This window comes from Pantherophis guttatus, chromosome 6, assembly GCF_059756535.1.
Source record: "Pantherophis guttatus breed Tessera chromosome 6, ASM5975653v1, whole genome shotgun sequence".
NCBI lineage: Eukaryota > Metazoa > Chordata > Lepidosauria > Squamata > Colubridae > Pantherophis > Pantherophis guttatus.
Window position 1 is genome coordinate 94,301,814 of NC_142068.1, and position 27,518 is coordinate 94,329,331.

The 27,518-nt window shown below is 42.7% G+C and overlaps 1 protein-coding gene across 2 annotated transcripts in view; it reads left to right on the top strand.

The window, feature by feature from the left end:
• GLUD1 (glutamate dehydrogenase 1) overlaps positions 1 to 27,264 on the top strand; it is a 33,358-nt gene extending 6,094 nt beyond the window's left edge. The window contains exons 2-14 of one of the 2 annotated variants that reach the window (XR_015728475.1): positions 6,074 to 6,154; positions 7,207 to 7,262; positions 9,088 to 9,151; positions 10,661 to 10,755; positions 15,622 to 15,801; positions 17,194 to 17,331; positions 18,029 to 18,166; positions 18,296 to 18,376; positions 21,238 to 21,361; positions 21,693 to 21,784; positions 23,242 to 23,304; positions 25,791 to 26,991; positions 27,101 to 27,264. Coding sequence is in view for 1 of the 2 variants with exons in the window: in XM_087872266.1 (XP_087728392.1) it covers positions 6,074 to 6,154; positions 7,207 to 7,262; positions 9,088 to 9,151; positions 10,661 to 10,755; positions 15,622 to 15,801; positions 17,194 to 17,331; positions 18,029 to 18,166; positions 18,296 to 18,376; positions 21,238 to 21,361; positions 21,693 to 21,784; positions 23,242 to 23,304; positions 25,791 to 25,910 (1,232 nt within the window). In the remaining variant the exon portion in view is untranslated. Of the gene's footprint in view, positions 1 to 6,073; positions 6,155 to 7,206; positions 7,263 to 9,087; positions 9,152 to 10,660; positions 10,756 to 15,621; positions 15,802 to 17,193; positions 17,332 to 18,028; positions 18,167 to 18,295; positions 18,377 to 21,237; positions 21,362 to 21,692; positions 21,785 to 23,241; positions 23,305 to 25,790 lie in introns of both variants that reach the window. The other variant, XM_087872266.1, reaches the window with a different exon arrangement.
• Positions 27,265 to 27,518: the final 254 nt, after the last annotated feature.

A 27,518-nucleotide genomic window follows, 5' to 3' on the forward strand; every position in this document is an offset into this window, starting at 1 on the left:
CATCTGTAATAAAGTTTAAAGCTTGAATCTTTGGAGATCTTTTAAATAATTCCATTGGGGTATTGAACTACCAGTAATTTGAATTGCTGGTCCATGCATCATCCCTGTCTTTAGAAGTGGTACGTGTTGTGGTGTTGAAAAACCTTGAACAAAGTTGAGATTTCTAGTCGAATTCTTGACTATCATACTTTCTGACTTTTGGAAGGATGTCTTGTAAATTACTTCAAGAAGCAGGAATCTATTTCCAAACTTTATTGAGTATTCATTGATAATAAATTATGGCCTAATTTTTTGAAAATTCAGATACTTGTTCTTTAAACCATAGTAAATTTTACATTTAGCAAGAAGCAAGAACAAGTATTAAAAATGAAAATGTAGGATAAAAAGTAAACTGCTCTTTGCGTTTTGTAAAATCTGTGCATTTTCATATTTATCAATGATTTTATTTGGCGTATTTATAGTTGATGATTTTAATGTAAGCATGACTGTTTCGGAGCAGATATATTTGCCCAAAATCCCAAGATTGGTTTTTTTTTTTTTTTTTGGCAGTGCTTTTAGAAACTGCTCAGGGCTGTTTCATCACCTGAAAAATATTTTCAATCTGTCTTCCAAGTCAACTGGACTAGTTAGGAACCTTATATATCTTACTATGCTTCTCTGAATTTTTGGATTTCATTTTTAAACGGCTGTGGTTATCCAAACCCTGCACATTGTCACTTCTAAGAGCATCTTTAAATATGCCATTAAATTAACTAATAGAAACAGTTTTACTTCCTAAATATTTCTTAAAAACTAAAAAAACCCCACACATTTTCAGTAACGGAAAGAAACAGTAGCAGCATCATGCATAGATTAAAAATACTCAACCTTAATTTTGTAAGGTCTATGGGTCTTGGACTTCTTTGCTGGGATTTAGATTTTTTTAAAGACTGTTTTTCTCTCCCTCCTTCTCTCCCCCCACCCCAGCTATAAAGAAAACCATGCAAACAATTCACAATCAATCATAATACAGTAAAGAGTACACTGGTGTTAGTTTGCCTGTATGATCATGTGCTTGGAGGTTGTGCTTCAGAAGAAACTACAGCTGCTCCTATTCATCATATGGACAGCTGTCCAGAGAACTAAAAGTATCCTAACAAGGTACAGGAAACAGGAATGACCTTCTAGTAATGGAGCAACATATGTTAATCTCTGTGCTTTATCCAGACTCTTAACAGAGATACCTAATCTTAAAGGAGGCCATTGTTCCTGTAGAAACACTCATGTTGAATAAATAGCCCTGTTGACGTTTTGTCTTTGTCTTTGTACCTCTGGATCAACTACTACTAGAGCCTTAAGCCCGATTATAATGGTCATCTCTGTCATTTGCAAGCATCCTTAATTTTTAAAACCCCTATTAGCTTCTTAATAGTGGCTGTCTTTTCCTCTTGAGAAGCGCATAAACAAATGAACTAACACTTGCTTTCCCAGTTACTGTGTTTTTGCTAAAAAATCAAAATGTCCAAAACTCTTGTTAAACCTAAACCCAGCCTGTGTAAAGAAAAGGGAGTCTATGCCCGTGATGGCTAACCTATGGCACGCGTGTCACAGGTGGCATGCAGAGCTGTATCTGTGTGCAACGCAAGCGTTGCCCTAGCTCAGCTCCAGCACACATGTGCGCGGCGGTCACCTTATTTTCGGCCCTTCCGGGTCCACTGGAAGTCAGAAAACGGGCTATTTCCAGCCTCCGGAGAGCGTGTGGAAGGCAGTTTTCACCCTCCCCAGGCTCCTAGAAAGTTTTCACCCTCCCCAGGCTCCTAGAAAGCCTCTGGAGCCTGGGGAGGGCGAAAAAACAGGCCTACCGGGCCCTCCATGCCATCACGTGCCAAAAGCGGGGGGAGCACAAGGGGGGGTCACAGATGTGCAGGGGGGTAGGGCACATTGAATTATGGGTGTGGGCACGCATGCATGCAAACCCCCCGCGCTCCCCTCACTTTTGGCACATGACGGCAAAAAGGTTAGCCATCCCTGGTCTATGCCATGCGTGATGGCTTTCAGTTTTGGTTCTGCTTCATCACTTCCCTTTCTCCATCCCAAACTCGACTCAAGGATCTGGGTGTCTTATCTTCCAGGAACAACCCCATTTAAAAATATCTAGTAATTTGGCAAGAAAACACAACTGTTGGCATTTTCTGGCAGAGGAGTAAGGATTTTCCGGGAATATCTTGAAGCCTGTGGTTTATGGGGTTGCTGATCCCCTGAAGATGGCTCTGTTCTTTGCTATAAAATATTCCATCATATAAGCTTTATTTAACGCACCTGGGTTTAGCTACTTTACTACTAAATTGTTTGGATTTATTCCTAATAGTGATAGATAAGATCCTTACTTCACCATGTTTTTGTATCACTATTCACAAACTGTATTGTATTCACTACTCACAAAATTATTGCTCTGTGTAAGCAGTTGCTAAATTGTGTGTGTGAGTACAGTTTTACCTACAAGCCTGTCTTTTTCAGAAGGGACTTAAAAGCTCAAAAATTGAACATTTTTTCAGGATTCTTTGGTGGTTTTTTCATTGCTGCTTCAGTACAAAAAAAACGAATCTGTTCTTTGCAGACTGTTGGTTAACTTTCTTTTTCGGGTGTGCCGGAGGAAAAGAAAATCCTTAACAAACAACATCTTGTGCCAGTTCCAGTGGAAAGTTTAACCATAGCTGTGAGTCATTTTGTAGTAGGAGGCTTTTATAACAGAAAAGCAAATCGCCTGAGCATTTAGACAAAGTGAAGCTTAGCCTTGGTTGGGCAAGAATACTGCTAACTTTGGTGCAGTTCTTCTCGCATTTCTAATGGCTGTTTTATTCCATCTCTTGAAATAAAAGGCACAAAAGAACAGAACAGAATAACAGAATTGGAAGGGACCCTGGAGGTCTTCTAATCCAACCCCCTGCTGAAGCTGGAAACCCTCTTCCAGGGGTGTCAAACTCAAGGCCCGGGGGCCGGATCTGGCCCGCGGGGTGCTTAGATCTGGCCGCGGTGCCTCTGTCAGCAAAAACGGAGCTTGGGAAGGCTGCACACGGCCTTCTTGAGCTCCATTTTCACTGGCAGAGCGTTTGGGCCACCACAGGCGCCCCCAGCACGAGTGACGTTGAGCTGGCCACGCCTACCCTGGCCACGCCCCCCCCACCCCCGAGGTCAAACACAACCCTGATGTGGCTGTCAATGATATCAAGTTTGACACCCGTGCCCTATTCCCTTTCAGACAAGTGGCTGTCCAGTCTCTTCTTAAAAACCTCCAATAATGAAGCATCCACAACTTCTGGAGACGAGTCCAATTGCATTAAATTTGATTAGGAAGATGCACTGAATCTTAGCAATACCTTAGCCTCTGAAATGAAATACTTGGCAATGGAAGAGAATAAACATAGCTCAGAGTTGAGCTCTGGAGTTCTTGGTACACTCTGAGCTTGGTTGTTTACTTGCAGATGTTTCTTTTTGCAATTATAATAGGGAACATCAGTTTGAGTGATCGTGAAACAGATTTAAGGCAGAGTAAAAGATGGATGAGCGTAAATTAGGCCCGGTTATTAAGTTTTGTTTTCAAAATTGTTCCTATTTATTTCCAGATACCATTTTGATAATATATTATCTTAACATGCCTTTTTTTGTGTGTGTGTGCATAATCAAAGTTTCCATTACATACAAGAACAATTTCTTAATGGCCATAAAATTTAAAATCCTTGGTTCCTATCAAACAAAGTACCTTCATTTTCTCTTTCTTTCTAGTTAATGGGAGACTTCCATTATGTTGTCAAGAGTTCAGTGACCTGCCATTGCTCTTAAATGGAAACATAGCATGGAATGCTATGTTTAAATGCTTTGTGGCTCCAACTTAGTAAATTTTAATCATTAAAAGAAGAGCGCAATGAGAATGGCTGTGAACTTGCTCCTTACTTAGTTGTGGAAGGTTAGGTAACACTAAATAAGAGAGCAGGAAACAGGCTGCCTCAGATTAACGTGCTTCCAGACAGCTGAAATGAGGAAGCGATCGTTTCCTGTACAGCAGACTTTGCAAAATGAAGTTGTTCGCTGCGGGCATTAAAAAGTAATTTGTCTCTTTTTCATAAAAGTAAATACTTGATTGACCAGATAACACAGAATAGAATTGGCATATACCAGAGAAATCCTACACCTGTATTAGTATGTTTATATTTTAGTCAATGGGGGCACGATGGCTCAGCGGTTAAAAACCTGAGTGCCGCACGATGGGATGAGCTCCCGTTCCTTGCTCCAGCTCCTGCCTATTCAGCAATTCAAAAGCATGCAAAATGCAAGTAGATAAATAGATATCACTTTGGGTGGGAAGGTAATAGGTTCTGTGTGCTCAGCTTATAGTCATGCTGGCCACATGACCACGGAAATATTTTTGGACAATGCTGGCTCCTTCGGCTAAGAAACGGAGATGAGCACCATCCCCCTGAGTCGGGCATGACCAGAAAGAGGAAACCTTTACCTTTTTATATTTTAGCAGCTGAATCCGGGATATTGTGGACTTTTGAGCCTGACATGTGTTTTAGATCAGTCAGTGGAAACCACTAACGATTATGAATGGTATGGAGTTGTAAATCTTACTGAACAAGCACTAATATCATTTATGAATATAGAATAACGAGTTCAAAGGGACGTGTTGGAGGAGGCCTTCTGGTTCTGCTCAAGCAGGAGACTATTCCAAACAAATGGCTGTCCAATCTCATCTTACAAATCTCCAGTGAAGGAACACCCACAACTTCTGGAGGAGCCATTCCATTAATTGATTTTTCTCATTGTCAGGAAATTTCTCCTTATTTCTAGTTTGGTTGTCTCAGGAGTGGGATTCAAAAATTTAGCAACCAGTTGTCTGCCCATTTGCTGGGTGAGTGTGTCCATGGTGGGCATGGCCTACTCAGCCTCCTGCACCATGGGGGGGGGGCACATTTTCACCCTCCCTAAGCTCTGGAGGTTTTCCTCAAGCCTCTGGGAGGGTGAAAATGGCCTCCCCTGGGATCTGGACACCGGAAACGGGCCCGCTTCCAGAACTTCCGGGAGACCCATTTTTTGCCCTCCCCAGGCTCCGGAGGCTCTTCTCGAGCCTCTGGGAGGGCAAAAACAGTTTCTCCCGGGCTCTGGGGGCCGGAAACGAGCCCGTTTCCAGACTTCCAGAACTTCTAGGAGGCCTGTTTTTTGCCTTCCCAGAGCCTCTGTGTGGGCGCTGCACTTACCTGGCATCCAAAACAGGCCACCTGGAGACTCTTGGGAGGGGAGGGGTGGGAGGGGCCAGCCAGTCCTTGCAAATACTGGTTCGGCGAACCAAATGTAAAATTAGCGTCCAGTTTGCCCGAACCGGTCCGAATAAGCTGAATCCCACCCCTGGGTTGTATCCTTGATTTTATTACTCTCTGTTCAAATCATTTGACAGCTTTTTTCATTGAAATGATTTCTTCATTCAGTGATCGTCTCCTTAAACCCAACTGTATATATTATTCTGTCAGTATTCTGCTTATTACTTCAAATATTGCATAATAGCTGCCTATTAGTGCTGGTTTGCTCACAGTTGGATTTTCCAGACCAAGAACAGCATATACAATGTTGAAAAAATGAGCCCTTGTGAATAATACTAGGTTAATTAAAAAAAAGTATTTACAGAATTATGAAAACCGCCCTGAGTCTTCGGAGAGGGGCGGCATATAAATTGAATTGAATTAATTAAATTGAAACAAATTTGGGGACCTAGGTCTGTAGTTGGATTGGATTCCTGCTTAAAACCAGATGTGAAGATGATAATTCAATCGTTGAACAAAATGACTCACATTGTGGATTTGCACGGTGGAACAAATATGAGAGCTGATAGAATTAGTTACAAATTTGGCTTTTTTTTTTATCGCCAAAAGATTGGGCAAAATAAATTGCATTGTATTTGGCCTCCCCGGTAAATTGCCTTTTTTTAAAAAAAAAAATAGTTGTCTTTCTTTTTGTGCTCCTTTTGTGCTCGTGGCTGATTTCTTATTGGCAGGCGACACACATGCATCAGTCGCTAACATTCATGTTTCTTTTAAAACAGGTATTCGTTACAGCACGGAAGTGAGTGTTGATGAAGTGAAAGCTCTAGCTTCTCTTATGACATATAAATGTGCAGTAGTTGGTAAGTAATTCTAAAATGCCCCAGAGCTTTTAATCTTGTCAGAAAGATGTTTATAAGCATTATTCCCATGTAAGAGCTAGGAATTTTGGGGAGCGAGAGAGATCTACCTTGCTTTGGTGAGCTCCTGGAGAAGGTATTTGGAGTAATGGCCTGTGGGGGAAATGACCTCTCTCCATAGATTGTGTGGGTGGGCTGAGCTTGTAAAGCACCTGTCTATGCCAGGTGTCTCCAACCTTGGCACCTTTAAACCTGAAGGACTTCAACTCCCAGAATTCCCCAGCTGGCTGGGGAATTCTGGGAGTTGAAGTCCTTCAGGCTTAAAGGTGCCAAGGTTGGAGACACCTGATCTATGCTTTCCTGGGGATTTTTAAGTTTTCTTTTCTGTTTTCTTGGTGTGCCTGAAAATGAAGGATGTCCCTGGGAGTAGAGATATCTACTTTGCCAATTTTAGGGCATTTCAGAAATAACATTTCTAGCCTTCATCCAGCCTCAGCGTGCAGCTCCTTTTCTGTTTATGAAACAGAGAAAAATTGATTAAATCTGATGTAATACAAGCTTTTAAAACTCCTGTCTGATCTCCTAGCTGATCAAAATTAGCAAAACAAGAAATGGTGAGCATATCCCTTGAGTAGAGTGGTTGGTCCCACTGGTCTTAAAGAGGCCTGAATCCAAACAATTCTTCAACTACCATCAAGTAGCACAAATAAACCTTTGTAGAAGTTTGCACACCTAATTAGATGTAATACTATAGAAAAGAAATATCCTGTTTTTCATAGGTAAATAATTCTTGTAAAAAAAACCCAATTCTGAATCTTGTCTTTTCGTTATGTTGAAGGGCATGGTGAATTATTTTAAAATAAATCATTGTCTTATGTATTTATTTTATTTTTTTGCATTTTTTTTTCATTTTCTGTTGATATCTCTGGGTCTAATTCCTAAAGTGGAAAAGACCAGACAGGCATCAGAGCTAGCGATACGATAAATCTTTACCATCTTTACATTCTTGTCCTTTGTTTTTTTTTTTTAACTTAAGCGTGAACATTTGTTTTCAGATGTGCCATTTGGTGGTGCAAAGGCTGGTGTTAAGATCAATCCTAGGCTATATACAGTAAGTTCAAATTCCAGAAAAATATGCTTTCAATCGGCATGTTTAGGCTTAGATATCTGAGGAGCTGTTTTCTTAACATAGACCAGTTAAGACAATGCAGTAGAATTCTATATATTTTCTTGGTCTGGAGAGATTAATTGCATACATTCATACCTATCATACCTTTCAGATAAGCAATAATCACAGGAAAAGTTGCCAAATAAGATTACAGTATGAATGCTGCCTGCAATTATTTTGGTCAATTGAGGCTGTCACCTTTTTTTCTGAAATAAAAGGAATGACTTAGTTAGCAGCCAAATTGTACCCATGTCACTACAAGTAGTCCTTGATTTACAACCTTAATTGAGCTCAAAATTTCTGTTGCAAAGTGAGACATTTGTTAAGTGGGTTTTGGCCTGTCTTACGACCTTTCTTGCCATAGTTGTTAACTGAATCACTGCAGTTGTTAAGTGAGTCACACGGTTGTTAAATGAATCCGGCTTCCCCATTGACTCTGCTTGTCAGAAGGTCGCAAAAAGTTATCAGATGGCCCCGGGACACTACAACCGTCATAAATATGAATCAGTTGCCAAAAATCTGAACTTTGATCTAGTGACCATGGGGATGCTGCAACGGTCATAAGTGTGAAAAACAGTTACAAGTGACTTTTTTCAGTGCCGTTGTAACTTTGAACAATCACTAAATGAACTGTTGTAAGTTGAGGACTCCCTGTATATGAGGAAGGATGCAGTATTGGTCAGATGTTGCATGTTTTGGCCAATATGCCAATAAAAGATCAGTTTGCTTAGAATGCTTTCATTCTACACAAGTTAGAATGTAAACTTGAGTCTACTTTGCAAGCCAACTTATGTTTTGGGGGTATGTGCTGTGCAGTGATGGACACTCAGGATAAGAAGAATTAAATAAAAAGGATTTATTCCAATCGCAAGGTTTCAAGATAAAGGGTGGTTCAGAATCATTGCAATAGAATATTGTAATCCTTAGTTTTAGTTATGGTGTGTTTCTAGCAATCCTAAAGTGGCAGTTGATGTCATTAAAAGTCATTGTTAAAGTTAACAATGAGACCATAAAGATGTAAAGAAAGGTTAAAAATCTTAAACAGCATTAAAATGCTAAATTTCACCGCAGTGACCAATAGCGCTTAGACTTCTATACCGCTTCACATTGCTTTACAGCCTTCTCTAAATGGTTTACAGAGTCAGCATATTGCCCAAAACAATCTGGGTCCTCATTTTACCGACCTCAGAAGGGTGGAAGCTTGAGTCAACCTTGAGCCAGTGAGAATTGAACTCCTGGCAGTGGGCAGAGTTAGCCAGCACTACTGCATTAAAACCACTGTGCTACCACGGCTCCTATTAAACTCTACAGGGGCGCTGGTAGCACCAGATTAAACAAAAACCCGAGTAAAAATTTTATTTTATTTATTTACTTGAAGAGGGAGGGAATTTTACAGCAGAATAAACACATTTTCCTGCAATCTGTTGTGCCTCCAAGAGACAAAGCATATTTTTCCTGACCTCACAGCTGTCCAGCTGTGGAATAGCTCCCTCCTCTCTCGCCAACACTTTAGAGATGAACTTCACAAATTGATCCTGGCCTTCAAGAGGTTGGGAAGATTAATAGCAGCAGTTACTTTCCAAGGTTCACATACAATCCAAAACAATGGGTTGGGCTGGTACCTCACCTGTTATTTGCATGGTGGCTAAGCCTAGACTAGTAGATGGCCTAGGAGCTATCAGCTAAACCTTTGCTAAAATCACAAGTGTTGACTTTGGGCGTTGCTTACTCACCTCCTGAATATTCACTGTCTCCTTTGTTGTTGTAGGATAATGAATTGGAAAAAATCACAAGGCGGTTTACCATAGAACTCGCAAAGAAAGGCTTCATCGGTATGTAAAACGGGAATATCTGTACTGATCTGGGCGAGAGGAATCAGCAGTACTAGATAGTAAAACTGTGCCCTCCCCCACCCCCCCAAAGTAGCACTGGTAACTTGAACGTGGTGGTGCATATTGTGAAGACACTCGGAAGGACAACAGTGCTTGTGTTTCCTTGTTTTAATTCAGGGTCTCCAACCATGGCAACTTTAAGACTTGTGGACTTCAACTCCTAGAATTCCTCAGCCAGCAAAGCTGGCTGAGGAATTCTAGGAGTTGAAGTCCACAAGTCTTAAAGTTGCCATGGTTGGAGACCCCAGTTTTAATTAATCAGCTACAGCAAAGCCCAAGGGCGTCTGAGCTGTAGGTTTGCATGCTTGATGCTTTCGGTTCCAGGGATGTGCAAAAAATCCATTCACCTGGGAACAGAATTCTTCCAGATTGATGAATCTGCACCTCTCTCTTCAAACCCTCCACATCGAGAGTACCTAGAAAATCATATTAAAGAGATCTGCTCATACTTGGCTTGTCAAGCTGTCAAATCAAAAGACCAATTTGTCTTGTTTGTTCACTTCATAGCTGATGGGAGAAACACCCATTTTATCCTGTTCTCTTTTTGCTGTAAACACGCCGTTCATTCTTTAATAATCTCTCCAGCATTTGAATCATGGGAATAAAATTCGCTTCCCTTCTTTCCGCCTGCAACTATCTGTGGACCCTGAACCCAGGGGTGAAATTCAGCAGGTTCTGACAGGTTCTGGAGAACCGGTAGTGGAAATTTTGAGTAGTTTGGAGAACCAGCAAATACTACATCTGGCTGGCCCCAGAGTGGAGTGGGAATGGAGATTTTGGAGTATCCTTCCCCTGCCACGCCCACCAAGCCACACTACGCCCACCAAGCCACGCCCACAGAACCGGTAGTAAAAAATTTGAATTCCACCACTGCCTGAACCCCTTCTGGAAGCCAGGGGTCATTCCTTAGCAAGATATGATAGAGCAGAGCAAACAGCTAGGGGAAAAAAGAAAAATGTTCAATTTATAAACATTGGTAGCTTGGGGTACAAGTCAATAGGTTTATTATTTCCACCTTCCAACTATCTTTTAAAAAAATCTTTTAAGGTATAGATTTTTTTTTTCCCCATGAAGTAGGGATAGTCTGCTTCTTTTTGTCTTCTAAGTGATTGAATGAAGACGTTTCTTTCTATTTAGACCTGTGTTTCCCAACCTTGGCTATTTTAAGATGCTTGGACTTCAACTTCCAGAATTCCCCAGCCAGTATGGCTGGTTGAGGAATTCTGGGAGTTGAAGTCCATACATCTTCAAAGGGTCACGGTTGGGAAACACTGATTTAGACCATGAATCATTGCATCCATGAATAAAGACAACATTATTTCTAATGGCTTTGCAGCGTAACCCTAACATAACCGTAAGCAATATCCCAGCTGATTCTTTTGGTTTCCATGCGCGGAACTGGTTTATGTTTAATGGTGTCCCCGCTTTGTTCCTGGCTTTGCCAAACAGGGCCCGGTGTGGATGTGCCAGCTCCTGACATGAGCACCGGTGAACGGGAGATGTCGTGGATTGCAGACACCTATGCTAATACCATAGGGCACTATGTAAGTTCTGAACAAAAGCTTCACTTATGGCACAGTGGCCTTACGACCTGTTGTTCAAGTTGCTTACAACCTAGCATCGACCTAGAACAGATTTGCAGTTCTTTGGACAAGCAACATAAGATCAATATAAGGTCTATATGTCTGCAAACATCACTGTTGAATGAGTGTCTTTCCCCAAATAAATACCATGTTTTCCCCCAAAATAAGACCCTGTCTTATATTTTTTTGAACCCCAAAATAAGTGCTTGACCTTATTTTCGGGGAGGTCTTATTATTTTGGGGCACGTGGAGCAAGATGGGGCTCCTCTTGCCTTCTTATCTGATTTTCAGCTCTGCATTTAAATATTTTCAGGGAGGGCTTATTTTCGGGGGGAGGCTTATTTTAGCACATGTGCTCAAAAGCCCGATTGGGGTTATTATCAGGGGAGGTCTTATCTGTGCGTCTGCTGTCCTCCTTAGCAATGTGCTAGGTCAGGGGTGTCAAACTCGATTTCATTGAGGGCTGCATCAGGGTTGTGTTTGACCTCAAGTGGGGGGCGGGGTGTGTGGCCAGGGGGCGTGGCCAGCTTGACGTCACTCGTGTCGGGGGGGGCTGTGGGGGCCTGAGTGCTCTGCCAGCAAAAACGGGCTCCCAAGCTCTGTTTTCGGCTGCGATGGACTCCTGCAACTCCTGCCAACGCCCTCTCCCCCACCCCCGAGCTCCATTTTCACTGGCAGAGGCACCGCAGTCTGGTCCTTTGCTGTTTCCAGGGCATCCTCGTGGGCCAGATCTAAGCACTCCACGGGCCAGATCCGGCCCCCGGGCCTTGAGTTTGACACCTCTGTGCTAGGTGATTGAGTGGAGTCACCTAGCACAGGGGATTCAAGAGCTTCTCTTACCACGGCGTGTTCTTGGAAGCTTGCAAATCAGTTAATTTCTATTTTGTTTTGTAAGCTGCCATTGTGTAGGGCAAGCCCTTGTCGCATCCTTTTTCTCCCCACGCCACAAGGCTCCTCAAACAGTTTAATATAATATATTGACTCCAATTCAAAGGCCATACTGAATTCTCTTCCCTTGCCTCTGCTAGTTTCTCTGTATTGGAGCCATAAATTAATAAAAGATGCACATTGAGGAGGAGATCTTGGCACGTTTGCAAAGACTGATGCCCCGAGCTTTGGCCATTTGAGATTAAATAATAGACTTCTAGAAAACCAATCCATAATAAACTGTACTAGTAATCTGTAGGTAGTTCCTTGCAATATAACTGGCAGTCATGTATTGACATGGTTGTTTTTGCAGTGTTGATATGCACTTTTAACTGTTAACAAACTGGCATAAAATTATGCAAACAGTGAGTCTGTTGACATAAATTACATCCCAAGCTGTATTAGCCCTGAAATGAGACCATGCCCAATTCTAAAAATTGACAATATTTAATAATACTCACAAGTTCTGCTTTCTGATTTTGACAACTGTTCTCATCGAGTAGGGAAGATATAATCTTTTTCGAAATACGGTGCCAGGGAGCTTTTCTTTTAAATTCAGTTTTGTACCTACCCTGTTTCCCCAAAAATAAGACATCCCCCAATAATAAGCCCAATTGGGCTTTTGAGCACATGCGCTAAAATAAGCCCTCCCTGAAAATAAGCCCTCCCCGAAAATATTTAAACACGTGCAGCTGGTCCCCGCCATTTCCTCTGGTTAGGATAAGGGAGACAGAGCTGGAATTTAATTTAATTAATTCAATTTATATGCCGCCCCTCTCCGAAGACTCAGATAAAATGTCAGGAGGAGCCCCATCTTGTTCCACGTGCCCCAAAATAATAAGACCTCCCTGAAAATAAGGCCAAGTGCTTATTTCAGGGTTCAAAAAAATATAAAACAGGGTCCTATTTTCAGGGAAACACGGTAATCGTTTTCAACTAGAAGGCAGGGGAAAATTGGAGACTAGGGAGGGAAAGGTTTGGCCACCAAGAGAAAGTCCTTCTTTTCAAAATTCTTTTAATTATTCATGCATGAGCAAGCAATTGAATTATTCCACTTCGGTTCATCTGAGTTAACATTTTGCTTATTCAGGGTGACCATGGAAACAGTTTTCTAAACAGCCTCTTGAGTGACTCCATGGACTTCTCTCACATAATTTTACTTGAGATGGATACTTTAAACTTTGGCAAAAAAAATCACTCCGGATTACAAGACTATGAAGTTTCAACTAAGTGACAAATGGCGTTTGTTTTTCTGCACACACATTGTGGAGAGAAGAAAAGAAGAGAAAATAATTTGCTCGTCAGTATTCTAGTCAGCGAAGCTGCAGCTCTAAATAACTTTTTCCCCTTTTTGGCCAGTTTTATTAAGAGAGGTTTTCCTGCCTTGACGCACTGGCATTTTTCTCTGGGTGTAGCAGATTGCTAAAAATAGGCATATTCTTGTTCTTGGATCTAATGCAATTGAGAATTCACTGAAAACTCCTGATTTGATATCATAATTGGGAATATAATTGGTTCGTTGCCCAAAGGAATTAATTTATTGCTCATGCGACTGGTGCAGTTTGTGAATTTAAAAGCCAGTGATTTTTTGTTGTTGTACGGATTACCCATGTATGATAAAATGCTTGTTTATTTGAAGTGTAAGATTTCCTCTCCTTTGCTTTTTCAAAGATTTTTGTGACACTCCAAAGCTGCTAACAAGAGTTGATAAAAAAAATACGGAGTTTATAGGATGTTCTGATGGAAAGTCAATGGAGATTCTCAATCATTCAGCTCATGGTTGTCCCAAAGGGGCTTTTTTTCAAAAGGCGAGTGGATTTACTTTGTTTTTCCTTGAGGATGTTTTGCTTCTCATCCAAGAAGCTTCTTCAGTTATGACTGAATTCTGATTCAGGCAAGCTGAAGAAGCTTCTTGATTCAGTCAGAATTGAAGAAGCTCCTTGGATGGGAAGCGAAAAGTCTTCAAGTAAAAACAAAGAAAGTCCACTTGCCTTTTGAAAAAGCACCTTTGGGATTCTGATTGAAAGTTTATTAGTTTAAGATTAGATAAACAGTTTGTTGTTTTTTTTGCTATTCCAAGGTGCTAAATAAATTAAGATTGGCACAGAAACTGAAGAATTGTAGATGCAATGTTTACCATCCAATATAGTATGCCAGAGCCTGAATGGGGCACAGAGGCTTCTAGTCCACGTAGATAAAATTTCAGCATCTGTTTCCCACAGGTTAGGCCCTGCAATCTCTTCTCCCTGGTTAAGCCCCAAATTGCAAGGCTCAACACGGCAGAGCAGAATACCCCACAGAGTTTTACGGTGTATAATGTGGGAACTATGACAACAGCATCATACACTTTCTACAAACGAAGCGAGAGCTTCATTTTTGTATTATTCTGACTCATCAGCCAAAGAAAATAATAACTGGAAGCGGTGAGTCAGATGTTTTAAAACTCGAGACAAGGCCAAGAAGGAAGAACATTTCCAATTTGAAAGAATTCCTATCTAATGTAAACGAAAGAAGAGCAAAAACTGTAAAGCAAATACAATATGAGATAAATTTGGGACATTCTGTGTCCATCTTTTTGGCAGCTGCCAAGACATGGAAAAAAAAACATGTATCTAAGCATAATTCTCAAGGACTCTTTTTAGCAAGCCTTTTTGAGAAGAATTTGAGCAACTGTTGTCCTGTTCTTCAATAAGAAGCAATTTATGCCTTTCTACTGTAGAGCCGAGATGTTTCTATTTTCTTTCTAACAGCCCTGCTGTGATCCACTACTGAAAGAGGGGGGAGGGAGGAAGTTCGCAGCTGGCTGTTTATATGATGGATTCCTGAATTTCGGTCCATCCAGTTCATCTCGGAAATTCAGAGAACATTGTTAAAATTGCAAATGGAACTCTCTCCATCTTGCTGCATTAGTGGCAGCCAGGATGAAGAAATGCACGACGCAATGTGTGAACCCACAACTCCTAAATTGGAATATAGTTTGGTAATTGTGCCTTAGTGTGTAAAGTTGGATCGTAAGATAGAGTTTTAAACAGACCCCAATTTCCATTTCTGGGAGTGGCTTTGCATTTCTAGTGAATTTGCAATTCACTGTTCTTTGAAGAATGCCAACACGTGCGAAAGTAGAAATAACCCAGCTACATGTGGAATTGGTTCCAGCAAGGGCGAAGTGAAGTAATGCCCAGTGTTCTGAAAAATCACGTCAGCAAAACCTGGAGAAGAAATGATTTCACAAAACCTGGAGGACTTTTTCATTTTTTGCTTTCTCCTAAGTCTGATAACACAGTGTAGAAAGTTATTCCTCGCATAGGTTGTGATGTAAATATGACCGTTCTTGGATATCGAAATCCAGTAAAGATAAAACTCAGCAGAGGAGGCATTAACACATGCCAGGGTAGATGTCAGACCTGCCCCAATCTGATTCCTTAGGAAAGAAAGACCCTCGACTCCACTTGGTTGAAGCAAAAGGTTCTTTTACTAAAAGATGTTGGCTGCAGTAAAGTGAGGCTAGATCTGGGTTTCCCGCATTCAAAAGATACAGAAAGGTTTCCCCTTATCCCAGCTCTCGTCCCATGACCAGTCCATCTTCAGCCAATCAGAACTCCCCGAAGTGCTTTGAGAACGCTGAGCTGTTTTGGGGTAATCCACATTCTTTCTCAGGGTGCCTTGCCTTGAATGCTGGTACAAACTGATTCTGAGCTTCCCTGGTTTTTATCACCTGTCATTACCACCTCCCTATTTCCCATCACATACACACACAGCTTTATTGCCCCTCTCCCTGTAGCCTTTGATGGCAGGATGCCTGTGAGGCACCAAGCTGAGCCTGGCAGACCAGATAGTAGAAGTTTTGAGAACCTCTGCCCATCCCATTCCACCTTCTGAACGTCCTTCTTTCTTTTGCAGGACATCAATGCCCATGCCTGTGTGACGGGGAAACCCATCAGCCAGGGTGGCATCCACGGCCGCATCTCTGCCACGGGTCGTGGCGTCTTTCACGGGATTGAGAACTTCATCAATGAAGCGTCATACATGAGCCTCTTGGGGATGACTCCAGGATTTGGAGATAAAACTTTTGCCATCCAGGTACTGGACTTACAAGAGTCACATGCGGGTGGAAAGGGAGCAATGAAGCCTTAAGACTTAGATTGCCTTGAGATAAGGCATTGATATCCTTAATTATTTTTCAGGCAGGAAAGTCGCTGTTTTAGGGGTTCTGCTCAGTTATTCATATACATGAGACACCCAAGCTTTAAATCGGGAACATATATGTTCAGTGGTGGGATTCAAATAATTTTAACAACCGGTTCTCTGCCCTAATGACTGGATGGGTGGGCGTCGCCATGGCTGGGCGGGACCAGGGCATGTGACAGGCAGCACTTGGTCTCCTGCACCCACCTGGGTACAAAAACAGGCTGCCGCGGCCCGTTTTGGGCCTGGTAGGTCTCCCTGTAGCCTCCTGGAAGCAAAAACGGACCACAGGGTCGCGCTGCACCCCCCTGCGCCCCGTTTTGGGCCTAGTAGGCCTCCCTGCAGCCTCCTGGGAGCAAAAACAGGCTGCGGGGGGCCTGCGCTGCACACACACACCGCCCCCTTTTGGGATTAGTAGGCTTCCCTGCACTTTCCTGGAAGCCAAAACGGGGCATGTGGGGACTCCTGGAAAGGGCGGCCAGCAATTTAACAACCAATTTGCCCGAACTGGCCCGAACCGGCTGAATCCCACCACTGTTAGACCCGTCTTCCTGAAAACTGGAGGAATGCTGTTCTGTGTGGTTCTGTGCAGAAACACAATGAATGCACCTATTCAGTAATAAATTTATGATCAAATGATCTAGGACTGTATCCTAAACTAGGAAGTCACAAGAGGAAAAATACATTTTGGGAGGTGGCAGTGATAAATTATCGCCATATCAAGGCAAGAAAATGGCATGGATATTCAGTATCGCTGTATATCCTTATCATTAAGAGTTACTAAGAATCAAGCTTTGATTTTTGAATAAAAAATAAAATATTGGGAGAATATTTCTCTCACATTAAATGCATAATGCATGTTAGCCGAATGATTATTACAAGTAACATGTAAATGGCATTTTTGTCATGTCCAGCCATTGAACCAGCTGTCTACCCATGAATGGCCATGAATCGGGTGGCTTTGATTCTTTCCTTTAGCAAAAGCACTTAGACTTATATACCACTTCATAGTGCTTTTACAGCCCTCTGTAAGCGGTTTATGGAATCAAAACATTGCCCCTAACAATCAGGGTCCTCATTTTACTAACCTCGAAAGGATGGAAATCAACCTTGAGCCAGTCAGATCGAACTCCTGACAGTGGGCAGAGTCAGCCTGCAATTCTGCATTCTAACCACTGCGCTACCTGGGCTCTTTAGAAAGTTGTGCTTCATGAAGCTGCTTCAAGAAAAATAGAGGTTCGAGAGAGGCTAATTCAAAACTTCCTTTCACTTTTTTTTTATAAATAGGGATTTGGCAACGTAGGTTTGCATTCTATGAGATACCTTCATCGCTATGGAGCAAAATGTATAGCTATTGGAGAAAAAGAAGGTGCTATCTGGAATCCTGATGGACTTGACCCAAAGGAGTTGGAAGATTATAAACTGGTATGCAAAATGGTTTAGCATTGTTTAATGTCCTGTTTCACTGGCTATGAAGCTTAGCAGTCATTCTGTTACTGTATTAGGAGCTTTTATGGTAAAACAAAGGCTTCCGATTGGAAAGAACTTTAAATTAGATTTGCTTGAGTGAGGCAGTCAAGCTGTAGGTCTTTAGAAAATATCAATAGGGGACGAAACTCCCAAGTAGGATGTTGACTAATGAGGAGGAGCACACAAAAATGAGGAAGCTGAGCAAAATTTTCCCCTGGGAAAAAATGTGTGGTGTGTTTGAGTTATGCCTAGTCTAGTGAAGAGAAGTACTAAGGGACGTGCTAGCAATGTTCCAATATTTGAGGGACCGCCACAAAGAAGAGGGGGCCAACCTATTCTTCAAAGCACCCAAAGGCAGAACAAGAAGTAACAGATGGAAACTGATCAAGGAGAGAACCAATATAGAACTAAAGAGAAATTTTTCTATTAGTGAGAAGAATCAACCAGTGGAACGGCTTGCCTTCAGATGTTGTGGGTGCGTCATCACTGGAGGCTTTCAACAAGAGATCAGGCAGGGATTTGTCTGAAATGGTGTAGGGTCTCCTGCTTGAGCAGGAGGTTGGATTAGAAGACCTCCAAGGTCCCTTCCAATTCTGTTATTTTGTTCTGCTAAGAGACTAAAGCGTCATAATTCCCACCATTCTCTCAACAGCAACATGGATCCATTCTCACCTATCCAAAAGCTCAGGCTCTTGACTGCCACATTCTTGAAACCGATTGTGACATCCTCATCCCAGCAGCCAGCGAAAAACAGTTGACAAAAGCCAACGCCCACAACGTCAGAGCGAAAGTAAGATGGATGAATCGTCTGAGCTTTCTCAGTTCCTCCAGCTGAGACTTTATTCTCCACCAGCTCCTATCGCTGCCTCTGTTAAAGATTTCCTGGGCTTAACGGTGATGCTCTGCTGTTACTTTCCAGATCATTGCTGAAGGTGCTAATGGACCCACGACCCCTGAAGCTGATAAGATATTCTTGGAACGGAACATCATGGTTATTCCAGTAAGGTTCTTTTTGATAGTTGTTGTCTTGGGTGAAAAACAATGTTAAGTTAAGCTTTAAGGTGTTGGCTACCACCTTTAAAGCGCTCCATGGCTTAGGGCCAGGGTATTTGCAAGACCGCCTGCTGCTACCGATAACCTCCCACCGGCCAATACGCTCTCACAGAGAGAGCCTCCTCAGGGTGCCGTCAGTCAGGCAATGTTGGCTGGCGGCCCCCAGGGGGAGAGCCTTCTCTGTGGGGGCACCTGCCCTGTGGAACGAGCTGCCTCCTGGAATACGATTGATCCCGGACCTCTGGACCTTCCGTAAAGCCCTGAATAAGTTTTTATTCCATCAAGCCGGCCTAGCCTAAATGGTTTTTAATTGGGATTTTAATTTTTATGGATTTGGGGGTTTTAAATTGGGAAGCTAGTGATTTAATTCTTTTTAATTATCTTAACTTTTGTATTTGTATGTTTTTTAATTTTGGCTGTTCACTGCCCTGAGTCCCTTCTGGGAGAAGGGCGGTATACAAATTAAATTAATAAAATAAATAAATAAATAAATAAATAAATAAATAAATAAGTTGGTTGATGGAGATAACTTCTGATTTTTTTAAAAAAGAAAACATAACTATTCAGCAGGACTTTTCTGAAATAGAATGGATTTCAATCTGCTTTCAGGAATGTAACTGGCAAATAGCTCTATTAGTAGCAAATTAGATTATGAAGGTTGTCTGCCTTTGGCTGGGTTGGATACAAAAAAAAATCTGTTTTTGTTTTATCCTCAGTTATACTCTAGCACAGGGGTCTCCCACCTTGGCAACTTTATGACTTGTGGACTTCCAACTCCCAGAATTCCTGGCTGAGGAATTCTGGGAGTTGAAGTCCACAAGCCATAAAGTTGCCAAGGTGGGAGACCCTTGAAGGCCTAGCAAGTCTTTGATCTTGGTCTACAAGGAAGGAAGTTCTGTTGAACTCACCCCACTCTTCCTATTTGGGTATGGCTTAGTTTGGAAGCAGGAATGAGTCTTCCTCAGCCATTGTCAGCCCCATAAAGCAGAGATAGGAACTTTGGATCTTCATGATCTCCTTGCTTGGTTGACTCCCGCAAAATTCCTCAGCTATTCAGGTAGTGGATGGGACCGAACCTTCATCTTGATTCCTGATAATTCCATCCCATGTTTCCAAGAAGTGTTAGTTGGGTAACCTAGTTGATGGGAGGCTCTTCAACCTGAAGAGACTTCAAGCCATTGAACAAAGTGAAGAAAACTGTTTCTGAGAGACTTTCTTGTTGTTGAGAACTACATCCTGAATGCTGGCTCAGAGCCAGGAATGCAGGCAAGTTACTAATCCAGCCAATTGGGTGGGAGTAAAAATGCATTCCCTGAAACCATGAAACTGGTTCCTGGGTTGCTGAACAGGATGGCGAAGGCAGTTACTCATTCCTTTCTGCTACTTTTTGCAGAGTGATGCCTCCTTGCCCTTTTTCAATGCCTTGAATTTTATTTACTTAGTCGTGTATCAAATATGTGCGGCCATCCATCTCACAAGAAGCGACTGCGTGGCATACAATGAAAGCAGTATAAAAATAAACATCAGACACGCCTGAGATTCTATCAACAGTGAATTCTTTTTCTTTTGAATTCTTTGCTCTTCATTTAGCTTCTCGATCTCACCTGGAGCCAAACATAAATTTGATGTACCTGTTAATAAGTGTTTAATTATAGTTGTCATTTCACTTTTAAGTCGATGACTGTAAAATCAGGAATCCAGGCAGTTCAAATGAATATATACTGTAGGTTTATTTCAAGTTGAGGCTCTCTATAAGAATCTGAACTACTAACGGCCAAAGCAAATTGGCGGTAGATAAGAGTCAACGTATTAAGAATCTCGGTGGGCTGGATTTAGATCTCTTGTGGGCACCAAGGGACTCGAGACTGATGACACATTTTACCCCTCCTTCGGGATAAGCCCATATCAGACGTACACTTTAGTGATGTTCTGCCTGTTAAATCTACCTGCCTGTTCTGTCTAGATCCGTGATGGTGAACCTATGGCCATATCAGTGGGCACATGATCATTGCCCTAGCTCAGCTCCGGCGCGCATGATTTTCAGGCCTTCCGGGCCCACCGGAAGTCAGGAAGCAGGCTGTTTCCAGCCTCCAGAGAGCCTCGGGAGGGTGGGGAAGGCCTGTTTTTCGCTCTCCCCAGGCTCTAGAGGCTTTCTAGGAGCCTGGGGGTGACGAAAACGGCCTTCCCCAACCCCCCCGCCCCAAGGCGTGAAACGACCCATTTGCTGACTTCTGATGGGACTGGAAGGCCCCTTTTTCACTCTACTCACCCCCCGGGGGCTCTCCGGAGGCCAGAAACAGCACGTTTCCCAACTTCTGGAAGTCAGGAAACTGGCTGTTTCTGGCCTTCGGAGGGCTTCCAGGCAGATGGGGAAGGCTGTTTTCGCCCTCCCCAGGCTCCTAGAAAGGCTCGAGCCTGGGGAGAGTGAAAAATGGGCCTTCCAGTCCCACCGGAAGTTGGCAAACGGGCCATTTCCGGCCTCCACAGGGCCTCCATGGGGATGGGGAAGGCTGTTTTTGCCCTCCCCAGGCTCCAAGAAACCCTCTGGAGCCTGGAGAGGGCGAAAAACGGGCCTACTGGGCCCACTGTGGCATCACATGCCGGGAGCGTGGGGGGGGCACACGCAAATGAGTGAGGGTGTGGGACACATTGAATTATGGGTGAGGGCGCACACGCGACACCCCCCATCCCCGCGCTCCTCCCACTTTTGGCACGCGATGGCAAAAAGTTTGGCCATCACTGGTCTAGATCATTACTAACCTATCCGAAGGTGCTTCTTTTTCATTTCCTCACTTATTCTTTCCACAGGACCTTTATTTAAATGCTGGTGGTGTGACTGTATCTTACTTTGAATGGTTGAAGAACCTGAACCATGTCAGCTACGGCCGCTTGACCTTCAAGTACGAAAGGGACTCAAACTACCATCTACTAAGTACGTTTCATGGGTTCCATCCTTCGTATACTAGCCTTCGCCCACCGATGGGCATGTCTGGGCTCCTTAATTGCTTTCAGGGGCACACCGTGCCCGATGGTTTTAGCTGGTTTTGGTTGGAAACTATGCTGGTGGGTTTCTGGCATTGCATTGCTGAATGTTTTTGGCAGATTAATGGATTTAAGAGGAAATCCCCCCCCCCTTTACATGGAAATAGATGTACCTAGGCAGCACAATAAAAAAAGGAAGTTAATTCTACTTTGAGAAGAACTGTCTTTTGATCATCCAGTTGGCTAGGAGTTTTCACTGCTGGCTGTTTTCATTCTTTTAGTGTCGGTTCAAGAGAGCTTGGAAAGAAAGTTTGGGAAACACGGGGGAAGTATTCCGGTTGTGCCTACTGCAGAATTCCAGGATAGAATATCTGTAAGTAGCTCTTGCAAAATTTTATTTTCTTAATATGTAGGCCTAAGCAAACTTTACATCATGCAGCAACAAAACCCACAGGGAACTCTGAAGAAGGGAAGCTAAAATGCATTTAATAACATTTAACTTATTTAATTTATGAACCACGGTGGTGCAATGGTTAGAGTGCAGTACTCAAGCAACTGCTGCTGCCTGCCGGCTGCCTGCAGTTTGACAGTTCAAATCTCACCAGGCTCAGGGTTGACTCAGCCTTCCGTCCTTCCGAAGTGAGTAAAAATGAGGACTCCCCTGATTGTTGGGGGCAAGAGGCTGTCTCTGTAAAACTGCTTAGAGAGGGCTGTAAAAGGACTACAAAGCGGTATATAAGTCTACCAAGTGCTATTGCTAGTGCTATCCAGTTCGTGTGGCTCCATGCAGAACATCAGAAGACACAAAGTCATAAAAACACCATTAACCATAAAGTGCTATTGCTAACTCTGTTGAAGGCTGAAGTTTTGGCTCGGTTCGTATTTATAATAAATAAATGGACTAATAAGAATTTCAAAGACAGTCAGTCCTTGAATTATGACCACAATTGAGTCAAAAATTTCTGTTGCTAAGCAAGACAGATGTTAAGTGAATTTTGTCCCATTTTATGACCTACCTTGCCCCGGTTATTAAGTGAATCACTACAGATGTTAAGGTAGTAAAACAGTTGTTAAGCAAATCTGGCTTCTCCATTGAATTTGCTTGTCAAAGAATCACAAAGGATGATCACGTGACACTGCAACCGTCATAAATATGAGTCAGTTGCCAAGCATCTAAATTTTGATCATGCGACCATGGGGAAGCTTCAATGGTCGCAAGTGTGAAAAACGGGCATAAGTCACTTTTGCAGTGCCATTGTAACTTTGAACAGTCACTAAACGAATGGTTGTAAGTCAAGGACTTACCCTTATTACAGTTCTGACTAGAAATCAGAAACAATTTTCCCAGGTGAAATCTAAACTTAATATTGTTAGAATAATGTGCATTAATTCCAGTACGCAATACATACGTTTCATATGAAAATTTTTTAGCTTGGCGGGTATGTACCTCTACCAACCCTGTTTTTGACCTGATGTTCAAATAGCAATAGCCCTTAGACTTATATACCACTTCACAGTACTTTACAGCCCTCTCCAAGCACTTTACTGAGTCAGCCTCTTGCCCCCAACAATCTGGGTCCTCATTTTGGGTCCGACCTTGGAAGGTTGCCTCAACCTTGAGCCGGTCAGGATCGAACTGCTGGCAGTGAGTTATCCTGCAGTACTGCATTCTAACCACTGCGCCACCACAGCTCTTTCAATTAACCAATTTCCACCAAAAGGCAGTACATAGAAGTGACATTAGAAAAGGGGAATTTGGCCCCTTAAACCATACCAGCCTCTGGTTGGTAACTTTAAACTGGGTTCTGATGGCTGTTCTTTTCCACACAGGGTGCCTCTGAAAAAGACATTGTGCATTCGGGCTTGGCTTACACCATGGAGCGATCCGCACGGGTACGTATGGCGCAGCTATGAAACATTAAATGCTACTATGGATGGTCATCTGAGAGGTCGGAGTCATTGGTCTATTCCTGATTGTCAGCTCTTTCTGCCTTATTTTGCTTGCCTTATGGCGGAAAGATTAGCAGTGAAAAGCAGAGGGAAGCCATGGTTATTAATGTTGCCATTAGCAGTCAGGCTTTCTGCATTTAGAGATATGAGAAGGTAGGATTTCTAGGAACACGACTGGGGAAAGGACTTGAGGCAACAGGATATGAAGTTTATGGAAAGGACAGAGCTTTATATAAGCATATATATACCGTACTTTTCGGAGTATAAGACACACTTTTTTCCCCCTTAAAAGAGGGTGGAAGTGTTGGTGTGTCTTATACACCAAATACAGCCATTTTTGGCCTCCTGAAACCCCGTCCCATGCGTCCCATTTTCGCAAAAAACAGGCCTGTTTTTCACAAAAATGGGATGTGCAGAGGGTTAGGGAGGCCTGTAGAGTGCTCCTTGGGGGCTGGGGAGGGCAAAAACGTGATGCGTGGGGAGTTTGGGAGGCCAAAAAGGGACTCGTTTTTCACGAAAACTGCGTTTTTGCCCTCCCCAGCCCCCTCCCAAACCCTCTGTGCATCCTGTTTTTGTGAAAAAAGAGGCTTGCAGAGGATTTGGGAGGCCTGCAGAGTGCTCCTGGGGCCTGGGGAGGGCAAACACCTTTTCTTTCTTGTTTACCTCTTTGAAATCTTGGTGCGTCTTATACTCTGGTGTGTATTATAGTCGGAAAAATACGGTAATTGCATTGTTCAACGTGTTAACTTAGCCAGAGGACGTGGCAGTTTCCCTTGGTTGCTGTCTTGTGACAAGCAGGATAACAGAGTTGGAAGGGACCTTAGAAGTCTTCTAGTCCAGCAGGAAGACCCTATACACTGGTATTCCTCGAGTTAACGACCACAATTGAGCCCAACATTTCTCTTACTAAGCAAGACATTTGTCAAGTGAGTTTTGCCCCATTTTATGACTTTTCCTGCCATAGTTGTTAAGTGGATCACTTCAGCTCTTAAGTTAGCAACACGGTTGTTAAGTGAATCTGGCTCCCCCATTGATTTTGTTTGTCAGAAGGTCGCAAAAGGGGATCACATGACCCCGAGACTGCAACTGTCGTAAATATGAGTCAGTTGCTAAACATCTGAATTTTGATCACATGGCCATGGGGATGCTGCAACAAGCGTAAATGTGAAAAACTGCCATAAGTCACTTCTTTCAGCTTTGCCATTGTAGCTTTGAACAGTCACTAAATGAACTGTCGTAAGTGGAGAATTACCTGTACCATTTCAGATCTCTTCTTAAAAATCTCCAGTTGGCCATTGGAAATTATCCTGAACTGCGTCCTTATTTTCATGCAGTTTCACAACTAGCTGAGTTTTGAATTCCTCCATAAAAAAAAAAAAAGAGCCTTGGTAGTACAGTGGTTTAAAGCACCCTGTTATTAACACAGCTGCCTGCAATTACTGCAGGTTCGAATCTTACCAGGCTCAAGGTTGACTCAGCCTTCCATCCTTTCTAAGGTGGGTAAATTGAGGACCCAGTTTGTGGGGGCAATAAGCTGACTTTGTATAAAATATACAAAAGGATGAAGGCTATTGCTTAACGCATTGTAAGCCGCCCTGAGTCTCCGGAGAAGGGCGGCATATAAATCAAATTAAAACAACAAAAAAAAAAGAATAGAATGGAATGGATAGATCAAGGGTCAGCAACCTTAAACACTCAAAAAGCCATTTGGACCCATTTCCCACAGAAAAGAAAACACCGGGAACCACAAAACCCTTTTGACAGCTAAAATGAAGATAATGCTGCATATATCGTTTTTTTACCTTTATGCTGTGTATAAAGAAACTATAATGTGTTGCATTTATGAAATCAATGAACTGCTACAGAGTTTTATTTCTGCATGCAACAAAAACATTTTGAACTCCCCCCGCCCCCCCCCCCCCAAAAAAAGATGGGTTGAAAAGCTCAAGAAATCACGAACCAGCAGATGTCAGACATTGGCGGTTGTGACACATATTTTGAGCGACAGGGAGCTCCAGCAGAGGGGTGAAAGCCACATGCGGCTCCAGAGCCGCAGGTTGCTGACCCCTGGCATAGATCTTTGAACAAAAGCATAATGGGTAACCCTCTAGAGCAGTGTTTCTCAACCTTGGTAGCTTGAAGATGGGTGGACTTCAACTCCCAGAATCCCCCAGCCAGCAGTGCTGGCTGGGGGATTCTGGGAGTTGAAGTCCACCCATCTTCAAGCTACCAAGGTTGAGAAACATTGCTCTAGATATTCCTCAGCTTCTACTCTCTGAACCAGGTTTTTAGCTAAAGCTAATAGCAGTTGGACTCCAGCAGTAATCTTCCCAGTAATCTTCCTACGTGTATTATATATATATATATATATTTAAAGCATAGCAAACGTCTCTGGGAGTCCTAACTCTACCGTTTTTAATGTCCCGTAGCAAATCATGCGTACCGCCATGAAGTACAACCTCGGACTGGACCTGAGAACAGCCGCCTACGTCAACGCGATTGAGAAAGTCTTCAAGGTGTACAACGAAGCCGGTCTGACCTTCACATAAACGGCTCCTCCGTCTCAGCCTGACACACCCGTGTTCTGAGTCCCGTTGGAAAAAAAAAAAAAAGCTTACGAGAAGTTTACACAGAAAACCCCCTTTCTCACTTAGCCGTAGCGGATATGATTCTCAGTTAACTTCCGTTCAAGCTAGTCCTTTTTATATATATATAATATGGGGGTGGGCGGGAATCCATGAATTTAGAGTTGAGACAGACGACTACAGATAACCAGCTCATCTGCACCGCCTAGAGGTTTTTTTTTTGTAGGTTTCATCTTGAGAAGTTTAAACCTGTTCCCTTTTATTCTTCTACGGAAGTGCGACCTTGCCACAATAAGCAAACTTAGCATCGCTTCTGGCAATGTATAATGCTGAAGGAAATATTAACTGTTCAAGCACTTTGGCTTCAGGCAATGCTACACTTGTAGTTTAGGCACTTTTGAGTAAAAGCTCTTGGATCGGTTCTGAAGGCTGAATGGGTGACCTTCAGGGAATAATCTAGATTTTTTCCCCCCCATTTTTACAGTTAACAGGAGAGCCAGAAGCCTCGTTTCCCTTGTTTCATGTACAGGCCTGTACATGTTTCAGTTACAGGCCTGCCTCTAAATCATGTACTTAGCCTCCCCTCGATTTAAGCACTGTCTGGTTGTGCGTAAAGAGAGGAGTTCCAGGAATGGATTATTTTTATAAGCTGAACAAGCATCGTTGATGTCCACAAAAACCATAGGAGAATGGCTTCTTGTCACTACACATCCACTTAGCTTCTGTATTTTTTTTTTTAAAAAAAGGATAACGTACTTGAGGATAACCTTGGGACGTCTGAAGAATTTTTGTAAGTTTTTATTCTTCTTGTACGTTAGTTTTTGAAGTGCTTTTAGCATTAGCCCGTTGAACAATTAAAACGTAGAAATTATTGATATCCCAAGAAGATTGGCAGGCGCACTGACATAATTTTTGCTCCGTTCATCTGGAAATGCTGAACCTGGAAAAATTGGTTAGAGGGGGGTGTCTCGAATCAGGATTAGATTGTTCCCATAGCTGCCTTGAGGGTCTTGACATGGTCTTATGTCCAGGTGAATTCTATAAAGTGCCAGATGTATTTATCTAATCCAGAGGTCTTCAAACTTGGCAGCTTTAAGACTTGTGGACTCTGCTGGCTGGAGAATTCTAAGAGTTGAAGTCCACAAGTCTTAAAGCTGCCAAGTTTGAAGACCCCTAATCTAATCAGTCAGGATGTTTTTAAAATACACCCCAAGCCCGTCCCGAAAATTCATGCTTTTTTTTTTTTCTAGCTCCTTTATAACTCATGACATAACATGGCAACAAAAGCAATTATTAAAAGTTGACATTTTGAAACATACTCTGGTCTGTGTGTTTTCTACTCCGTGTCAGTGGAGACAGGCTGGGATCTGACTGAAAATTCCCACAGTCATTCCCAGAAATTACATACATATAAGCATATTTAAAATGAAAAATACCCTAGTCGGCTGCCTGCACCATGGCGGGGGGGGGGGCATTTTTCATCCTCCCCAGGCTCCGGAGGCTTTTTTCGAGCCTCCGGGAGGAAGAAAACTGCTTTCCCCAGGGTCCTTCGGAGGCCGGAAACGGGCCCGT